Below are 10,569 nucleotides of genomic sequence, written 5' to 3'. Positions count from 1 at the left end.
CGAGTTCAAGTATCCAAAGCAGGAAACTGCGCTGTTACATCCCCATGTCTTGATATATTCATTTTTCAAAAGATAGAATAATTTTTTTTTGTATATACATGTTTATGTAAAGTATATTGATATTGACCGAATAAACACAGTATGTCCTATTTTGTCTTCTCTTCTTCAAACCGACTCTGTTCATGATCATAAATGTTATTTCATTATTGCGACTTTTTTTTTTTTAATTTGTGTGTTACCACCATAAGATAAAATTCAACCAGCCCAGGCCAGAATAAAACCGGCACCGTCACAGGTATGAGGTTCCTTAGGGGAAGGGTTAACTCCCTCAGCTATAACGACCTCCAAATATTGCAATACAATAGTCATCTATTCAACACGGAGATCTAAATAAAAAATTATGGTTCTGAAACAGGCCATAGTTTGGATCGACAGTCATTGAAAATGGTTACTGATTTTTATGTTATTTCTCTCACCTCGCTGGGGTGGCATATCCTACTCTGTTTCAAAGAGAACGTGAAGCCATAAAGTGGTTAGAATAACTAAACAACTTTAATATAAACTGAGACAGAAGTCAATCGGTGATAGCACCCAACTACCCTGCCACGCCCACTCCCCGGCGTAAGATAAGTATGTGTGTGAAGATTAAGAAAAGAACTAGAATATCATTGATTTTAATAATAAAAAGATTCAAAGCTAACCATAGCAAATGATGAAATTACAATACTTTATGTGAGATGGCAACACTGACAAGCGAGAGCGAGGGAAGGTTTTTTTTTGTCGAGAACAGTGATAATAAAAGTGAGAGTGCGTATAATTATCTTAGTTCGCTGAAAGTTATATTAGTTGTAATTTGACTTCTGAGTTGTGAGGGACTCTTTCTGTTAATATTGAGATTATTCTGTAACCATTAATGTAAGTGTTTAAGATAATATAATATTGAGGTTTTGTTTATTCTTCATCTCTCTTATTTCTCCTTTTTTTTAAAAAAAAGACTATAGCCCCTACACTTTATTCATTGAACAAAGACGATGAATGAAAAAGATGAAGTTGTGAATTAAAAAACTCAATTTTCTAACTTAACGTTGGAAAATTAACAATGTAATCATCTAGTTATCAACTTTAAACAGGGATATCTGAGCGGGGCAAGCCTGGCTTTATTCTTTTGCCTCTACACCGAAGAATAAAAATATCACTGTTAGATTCTATAAATTATAAATCCTTATAGGAAAAAATAGCAAGCCAACTGCTGGAAACCGTATGTATATTTAAAATTGTTTTATAACTAATTATTTATTAAGTAATAAAATATATACTTAATTTTCAGTCAAAACGTATTACGTCAATCTTTTATAGTTCTTTTTGTGGCCACTTTTTATTTGGGAAATAGTTACCTTCTCAGCCCTTCTACCTCTATGTTTTAGGCTCCCTGAGTGAAGATACCCTTCCAAAACGAACAACATAATTGCTGTTTAAGGCTTAATAAAACCATTTTAAATGACTGTTCTTAGCTGACCTATTTATAATTTTAACTTTACCATGGTAAGTTTCCCCTGGGTTAGAACTAATTCAACCAGGATCTGCTTTGCATTGTATAATATTTTCTTATCTTCCTATTTACCATTGGTTTAATAAACTATTCAAAAGAGATTCTTGTCACATTGTTATGAAAATTATGATCAATGCAATAAGAAAAGCTAAGCAAATTTTGAATACATGAGATGGTTTCTGGAATTAAGAAGAACCATGTAGAATATCCAGAAATACTTGTGATAATTTCATTGTTGCTTATTGATGTATTGTCTAATGATAAGAAGTATTCCTTGACATATATTCTTACCTACATTATATTTTATTTTTTGTTTTTATGATAGAATAGTCTTGTGATACTTATAATGATAAGTACTAATCTTTACTGCCATACAAGTTTTTCAAAATCAAAAAAGAATAATATCTTTTTATTATATACAGAACAATATATGATAGTTCTATATTAAATTTATTCTTAATATATCTTAAGTGTGTTTATTTTTGGTAGTTTCATTCCTGTAGTAATGATAAAATCATGCTTTATTATCTAAACATTTTTAGGAGTTTCAATTTTTCTCCAAATAATATAATTATCTTGAACTATGTTTCAGGCTTTATTAGGTGCTCAATTGGTGATAACACTGGTGATGGTCAGTATAATACAGAAGATTGGAAAGCATTATTCTCTTGCAAGAGGCTTAATATGTTCAACAGGGTGGGGTGTTCATGTTAACTATTAGTTTTTTTTTTAGTGATTATTATTAATCGTTGTATGTTTGTGTGTGAAAGACAGTTAGCTTTTTTAAAATAATCTTAGATTTTTTTAATATCCTTTATTAACAGCATGATTCATTGTTAGCCTCAAAAAGCACTGTGAAATCGATAGCTTTTAAATTCAGACCTATTTCAATCCTCTCTAATCTGTCTATCTAAAAGATTACTTACTTAACTTTTTCCTTGAGCATTTTCTATTCTCTGTCTAATCTGGTTTGTACTAATTCTTGAATAAAATTTACCTTGCTAAAAATAATTGAAAACTTTTAATATTTCATTATCAATTAATAATTCACAATTTTAATCCACATTATCTTCAGAGCTTTTCATTTGGATTATAGATTATTTCATTTATCCATAACAGTTTAACAGGCAGCTTCTTATATTTTCCTTTACCTGTATTCCCCTTCCATCCTATAATATAGATTACCAGCTATTCCATCTGATGAAGTTGAAATAATTGATGAATAACTTCATGAAATTCCTTTTTTATATTGATACACTCTTACATCACCGGATGATGTATCAGTAATCCACTGCTACATAACTATTTAGTAACAATCTTTACCAACCTTCTCTATCCTCTTATCAAATCTACCTTTATATTTTTACAGAACTACTTCCTTTTGCAAATCATTTTCTTATTCTTGAAGCTATATTTAACGCTCCATTCCAGACTTGAACTGGCACTGCTTCTGACACAAGGTTGCTAATGTAACATTTTAATACTCTCTGCCTCCAATGTAGTGGGGGGGGGGACAATCTAACTTTCCTCTTATCCATTTTTTTCTCACCATTATCATTTGTTGCATAAATTTTCAAACCTCTGATGAAATACTTATCCATCTCTAGCTATTAGTTTGGAATAGCTATCAGCTTGACTATACATTGCTATACTCTTTGAGTTAGGAAAATATTTTCCACGAATTAAGATTACTGTTATTCAAATATAGCATAAGTATACATGCATGTAAAAAAAAAATTATAAGTATTACATCCTGGAAAGTTCTGCTAAGCAAGATAACCTTTCATTGAAAAAGCCCTCAAATTTTCTGCCTTTAGAAAATATTCATGCCAACCAAGTCTTGAACTGGTGTTGTTACTCTTAACTTATATTTTAACTATTTCTGTATTATGCCATTTTATTTAATTTATACATCCTGAAAGTCCAATTTCTGATTAAAGTACCTGAGGTAAGGCCATAACTTCCACCCCCAGTCTATGAATTTCCTCCAATGGGTTGACTTGCTTAACAAAGTGTCGGAGGAGAGAAGTTTGGCTTTCTGTCATGAGCAGTCACCCCTCCACCCCGTCATCCCTTCTGACCTCATTCAACATTGCTTGACTTGGATCAGGTATTGCACTAGGCCGCTCTAGATCCCCATTTATGGATTAAACTTAATGAAAAATATTACTCTATGCCCCATAATAGATTGGAAATTCGGTGAAAGTAATATTCATGAGAAACTGGTCAGTGTTTAGTTGGTTAACCATAATATATTTTATTAATTATATTTATTTAGGCCAATATTATCATTGCATATAATCATATAATCATTGCATTTATTTTTTAACCATAATAAGGATTTAATAAAGATTTTAATGACATACTTCTGCATTATTATTTCATTCCAAGTAATATAATGCTTCATTTACATGGCATTCGCACCTTTTTTAATTTTAAAAAATATTCATGAGTATAAATTACCTATAAATTAATATAAAGTTTCATTTTCAGGCTTATCCGTTATCTTTATCCAACCGATGATGAGCTGAGGAGCTTAGCTGGTGTGATCAAGGAGAAGCAGAAAGGCAAAAAAGATCGCAAGTACCACGAAAATGGTTTATCGGCCAATTCAACTTTTCATGTTCCTAGAAATTTGGATTTTCAGGTTTCTTTCATAAGTCGTTTTTATTTATGATAATGTAACAAATTTATTGATAAATATATTTATATTTTCTGTATTTTAGTTGGAAAGTGCAAAAGTATCATTTCTTGATGTTGTACATTTAAGGTACTATACGGAATATCAATGGCTACTTGATTTTTCCTTTTATTCATTTTTAGTATATCTTGTTTCAGAGGTAATCATAGTTTTACTTAAGTTATTAAAAACTTTTATTTGTAATTATCAAACTGTGTTATGATTATTGATATTTGTTTTACAGATTTATACCTATTTTTTCCCACTTGTCGATGAGTTTAATTTGAGCATGTTGTGGTGTTTCTTGGTTATTTTGTCATCTATGTATCCTTTTTCGAATTCAACATTTAAACACATTATTTTTTTATTCCAGAAATTAAAAAAATTGTAGTTTATAAATTTTCATTATTAGAAGCAATTGTGATCTTACATTTACCTCTATTCCTCTAAAATAGAAGTAAACCAAGTGTGCTTAGTCTTGAAAATCCAACTTGAATTGGAACACTGTATTTGTTTTAAGCAACAAAATACTGCAGTGTTTAAAATGCTTACCTGTTTTGAAGGAAAATTTAAATTGGCACATCACCTGGTATGGGGAAGTCAGTGATTTATAGTGTTATTTTATTAATCATAATCCGTATTATTTTTGTCACCAAAATTACAAATTGTATAGAAATGAAAGTATTGTTAATTTCGGGATAGAATTATCAATTAACCTCACTTAGCTTAGTCATAGTATAGAAATAAACTAATAAATAATAAATAATTTCAAACGATCATGCTAGAAAGATTTTTCCTTAACTGATAAATAGGAAGATGCTCCTTTATTTGACATTGGAGTATTTCAAAGCTGATGAATCGATTGGAGAGAGGTCGACGGTTATTGTGACTTTTTTCAGCTACCTTATTGTAGCGATGGCTATTCTTCTTGTAGATGAGAAAACTCTTGAATCTGGATTGGAGACAGCCTACAACAGTTTCAATGCTAGTGCTCATACCTTTTTAGAAAAAAATGGACTTAATTCAGAGTTAGTATTTTTCCTTTTTCATTTGCAATGGGTTTTTTTCTGGTTTTTTTATCTTAGTGGATATGAATATAATTAGAAGGAATCTTCTCTTCCCATCATGCCCCAGTATCTCATGTGCTACTTAATAACTTTATTTATTAAATTGTAATCTAATCATACAATGATATGAATGAAGTTATTTGAAGTAAACTGTAGATGTACTAAGTGGCTTATGGGGACTGTATAGTCCAGTGTGAGATAGTGAACTCTTATCTCCTTTGCACAGCATGCGATTTGCTATTAATATTAGTACTCAAACATAAGTTATATATTTAATATTAATTTAGTATTTTGTATTTTCCTTTTCTATAGAGGGCCTGCTTCAAAGCTATTTTTGAAATTTATTGTTGCTGTGTGGTGTGCTCTCATTGGGTCATTTTTTACTTTTCCTGGATTGAGGCTTGCAAGAATGCATTGGGACTCTCTTCGGTAATAAGATATAAAAATAATGTTACACCAGTATCTGCTGCTACTATTATATTTTACTATCAGTTTTATTCTCTTATATTTTTAGATATTGTGAAAGCAGAATATTGCTGAAAATAGCCCTGAATATTTCTTTTGCATCGCCATTCATAATGGTTCTTCTGTGGGTCACACCACTTTCCAGGCATTACCTTACCAAAAGAATTTTTTCTGGTTTTGAAGAACCTTTGTAAGTATTTTGTACATTTTTGAAGTGAAACTTCTTTATTGATAATATTCTTTACATTATTTTTGACAAACTTCTTTTTGTTCCACAACTCAAGAAGAAAAAAAATTATACGTTAGTAAATTAATTTTGTAACTTAAGAGAACACTCGAGATGAAACAGAAGTTGTGGTGGAGGGGGCAACGCTCGATGTCTTTTGCTTTTGATTAAAATATCTCAAAAACTAAAAATCATATCTGCATACTGTAAGTGAGGGAAATGTTCAGTATTTCATCCATTTTGTAATGAGCTGTAATTCAAAATTGTATCTTGACACTACACCAAGTTAGAGAGGCAAAAAGTGAAAAAGATAGCTCTAAAAACCACATTGTTAGGGTAATTATTTATAGTAATATGTTTGAACTTTTGAAGTGATACTTCTTTACATAAAAAGAACTAAAAATAAATAATTGCTGTATTTTTGTAAAATAAATATAATTTTTAATACATTATTTAATTTCCAAAAGTTTCACTTCTAGTGGCCAGTCCCATGGCTGGCATAATTTTTTAAACTCCAGTTTGTCGATTTTTTATTATAGTTCTGAATACTAAAGAAAAAGAATTATTAGATCAAATTGGAATGCTACGCAATGTTTCTCTTCAAGATATCCTATTTAATCTTTATTTTGACTTTTTCATTGTTTAGTTTTCCTGATTCTTTATTGAGTCCTTGGCTATTTCTTTTATGTTTATCTTTATGAATTTCAACTACAAGCAGTGTAAATTATGGTTGCACTTTTGTAAGGACACTTCTATGACCAAAACATATGATAATGATTACAAAGAAAATTTTTTCCAATGAAACAAAATAGATTAATCTATATCACAACAAACTTAACATAGTAAAGTGGTCGTCAAATCTTTCATGATAGTTTATTATTTCGCTCTAGTGTTAACAAAAAAAAAAAAATAAAAGTAATTGATCATTTTAGTAAAAATCTGTTAGGGATTTAAAACTATTTTTTGTGATATTTGTTTTCTGCATGGAACATCTATGTTTCTCTTACTGACATTTTTTTTCATAATTTTCTCTTTCTGAAACCTGAGGTGAGTTTCAGTTTATTGTCAACGTGTTAAAAATGTACTGTAGCTTTCAATCATATTACAGTTTTTCACCTGTTTATTAATTTTTTTTTTAGACTGACTGAAGATGCATTTGAGACTATGAGGCTGTGGCTGTTAGTTGTTACATCATTATTAAGAATAATTCTTATCCCTCAGTACCTTCAAGCTTATTTAAACATAGCCTACATGAGAGTGGCAGAAATGAAAAAAGAAGCTGGCAGGATTACTAACAAAGAGCTTCAGAAAAAGGTATTATTTGTTTATACTTTTTTTTAAATGTAACTATACCATTAAATGATTTTTGTTCTTTTATTTTTCTACAATTTAAAAATTAACATATGGTCTGTATTAACTGAAATTCCAATTTAGCAAATTATTTGTTGTTTCAGATAGCTGCAGTTTTCTATTACATGTGTGTTGTCGCCTTGCAGTATCTAATTCCTGTCTTTTTGTGCCTATTTTATGCATTCATGTATAAAACATTAGGTATGTACTTTAAATAATTTATGAATTAATTTTTAATTATTATTTTTTGCTTTTGATTCTAAAGGATCATTGTGATTAGGACGAGACTGACTCCAAAGACATGTAGATATTTTATCCCACCTAAAGAGGTTGGATAGGTTTTATAATCAAAATTTGATCGTTATTATTCCAGTTTCTAAAGCAAATGTATTTCAGTTACCCTAGCCGATGATAAAAACAACAAAATTCTGTAACTGCCACACTATTTTTTTTTTTTTACTCCCTACCTAGGAGGGAGGAGTTATCTACAGGTTACCACCCTATTCCAATCATGGTGGGATGGTCAAATTTTCGTTCCGTGGGGCTGCTATTTAACCATCACCATTGCAGTTACAAAGCTGCTAAAGTAGATACCTTAACTCCCTTGGCTACAAACAGCTCTGTAACTGCCACATTGTCCAATCCCATGGCCTCAAATTCATAGTTGATTTATCACTATTTCTGTATGCAGAATCCAAATGAAAGTAATTTTCACCCTATGGTTTTATGTGTCCCATACCCTTTTGTTGTTAATAGATATTAAAAATCATAACAATTTAGCATTTTATAAGAAGAAAAATAAATTACTTCATTATTCTCATTATATTGGATGTACATAATATTTATTCCAATGTCATGTCAATTTTTTATCATTTACTCTCAGACGGGTGCTACTAATCTTTGAGATGAAGTATCTATTTTTTTTTTTGTGCGTCCAATTTCAGGATTTCCAGAAAAATTGTTGGGGATCTAGTACTTTCACACAAGGTTACTGCTAAAAATTCTCCAGTACTCCGTTCTAATTAGAGACTGGCATATAAGCTACTGAATGAGTTGTGTCCAGTTACATAAGTAGTTTTGATTTCCTAAATTAGAAATATTTTTTCCTAATATTAATTTAGCTACAATTGCTTTATTGGTTGTAAGATTGGTGATCACTGAAGGAGATGGAAAATTGCAGAAATATACAAGATATTTGGGGAAGTCGGTATTATCAGGCTTATAAAGACCCAAGATGATACCCCAAAACAAATTCTAGATATAGAAATTATAAAATATTATTTTAAAATGCAAATATAACCATTTTTAAGTGAAAAGTTCAGTTTGTTAATTTTTCTATTAGGTCTAAGCTGAAATTTAATTCTTAATATGATATGATTTGCACCCAATTGTATTAGGATTCATAGGGCACCAGAACAAGGGTTAAAATAAAAAATTACCAACTGTTTTTCTTTACCACATAATCTTAAATAAAACATATTAATTTATTCCTTAATTACTAAGCATTAGAAATGTGTTTGGGAATTATTTGGTATTAAACCCTTAGAAAAATGTAATGCTATTTTAATAGTTTTTTTTTTTACATTGAATTATACTATATCAAAATAAGTAAGTAATAAAGTAACCATTCAGTTACTGTTGAAACTGATACTGTAATTTTTAATGTGTCTACAGGAGAATTCAGCTGGATAGGAAAACCTGACACTGAATGCATTGCACCTGATCACTCTGAACCACTGAATATGGGAGATTCAGTGCTAGCTTCTGCTCAAGAGTTCAGTTTGGCTTTGAATTCCCTTAAGCAGGTATCGATTCAGTTTTATTCTGTTATGATCTTTAACTCAATTGTAGTAGTTATTCCTATATGTATTGCCTCTGATTCCTGTATTATGTTTATGAATCATTGTTACTCCAAGATCATACAGAAGTTAGCAATGACTTAATTTGGCTAAGAATTATTTCTTATTCTAGTGATCCACCTGCTAAATTATTTGTTTATGCTTCCTAGTATATGATTTTTACTTTTCCATTCCTTAAGAAATATATGTTTTCCTGGTCTTCTTAAGCAGTAGTTTCGAAACATTTTTGCCTCGATACTTTTGTAGGGCTAAAACATTTTTAGGCACCCTTGTCAAGCTAAAAAAATTTCATGCACCTTTTTTGTTCTAAAAACATTTTGTGAAACACTTGTCAGGGTAAAAGAAATTTGTAGCACAATTATCCTTTTAGTGATTTGAATGTGTTGGAAAAGAAAAGAAAAAAGTACAAATGAAATACTGGAATATTTATTGAAACACGGATATCAAAGGCACTTTATGTATAGTGTAATACTTTTCATAGGTAATCATTGTTACTTGATACCTACATAAAAAAAAAAAAATAAGTACCACTATGAGAAGACCCACAAAGGGTCTTGAGTTCAATGCTAATAATACATCAAACATTGCTAAATTATGTATTTATTCATAAGCCTAAATGGCCTATGAGTGTTAAAGAAGATTTCATGCCGGTATAATGTTTGGTGCTTTTTAAATATTACTTGATTAACTATCTTAAGTTTCCTCTTCCCATTTTAAGTAAATGTTTCAAAAGTGATATAGGGCCGTATCATTGACAAGTTTTTTTTTTCTTTTTTTTTTTGTTTTTTTTAGATTTAGTTTAAATTTAACAAAACCAATGTGTGCTCCAGCACATTATAAAATTCGAAGAATGCCCACCACAACAAAAATAAAAGTCAAAAACTCCTTAAAATGTAGGCCACTACAGAAGAAGGAAACAGTGCAGGACCAGAATATATATTCATGCTAAAAATCATATATGAAATTCAGAAAAAAAAAGAGAGATGATTCCGGAACGGCCCCTCCCTGTTCCAATAATTCAACTGGTGTAAGCCACCACAGCACCACCTGGACCCTACACATTACCTTAAAATGCCACAAGGCAATCGAAGGAATTACAGACTACCAGTTATACATATAACTCCTATATGTATATATTTAATAACTAATTTCGTCAGGGGGTACGGAAAAAAAAAGAACCACAGAGGAAGAGGGGTGTGCCCCAACACCTCACTCATCTCAGAAATGAACATCAGTAATTTATATTGTACAAACTCAAACATTCCTTAGAATGGAGCTCTACTCAAGTAAAAGGACATAGTGCAGATGATCAATAAATATATATATATATTGTAATAATTTTTTAAAATATAAAAAATAAAATAAAAAGAATT

General features: G+C 30.3%; 1 protein-coding gene across 1 annotated transcript in view; it reads left to right on the top strand.

Moving 5' to 3' along the window:
- The first annotated feature begins 1,406 nt into the window (after window positions 1–1,406).
- Window positions 1,407–10,569, top strand: part of emei (transmembrane protein 161-like emei) — a 16,578-nt gene continuing 7,415 nt past the window's right edge. The window contains exons 1-11 of the mRNA XM_014420970.3: window positions 1,407–1,542; window positions 2,142–2,245; window positions 4,043–4,196; window positions 4,276–4,389; window positions 4,474–4,553; window positions 5,042–5,257; window positions 5,609–5,725; window positions 5,811–5,951; window positions 7,127–7,301; window positions 7,442–7,538; window positions 9,012–9,142. Coding sequence (XP_014276456.1) covers window positions 1,540–1,542; window positions 2,142–2,245; window positions 4,043–4,196; window positions 4,276–4,389; window positions 4,474–4,553; window positions 5,042–5,257; window positions 5,609–5,725; window positions 5,811–5,951; window positions 7,127–7,301; window positions 7,442–7,538; window positions 9,012–9,142 — 1,332 coding nt within the window. The 5' untranslated portion in view covers window positions 1,407–1,539. The remainder of the gene's footprint in view (window positions 1,543–2,141; window positions 2,246–4,042; window positions 4,197–4,275; window positions 4,390–4,473; window positions 4,554–5,041; window positions 5,258–5,608; window positions 5,726–5,810; window positions 5,952–7,126; window positions 7,302–7,441; window positions 7,539–9,011; window positions 9,143–10,569) is intronic.

Source organism: Halyomorpha halys, unplaced genomic scaffold (assembly GCF_000696795.3).
Source record: "Halyomorpha halys isolate HHAL.00 unplaced genomic scaffold, Hhal_1.1 Scaffold299.1, whole genome shotgun sequence".
NCBI lineage: Eukaryota > Metazoa > Arthropoda > Insecta > Hemiptera > Pentatomidae > Halyomorpha > Halyomorpha halys.
This window is presented reverse-complemented; position numbering and strand designations above follow the sequence as displayed.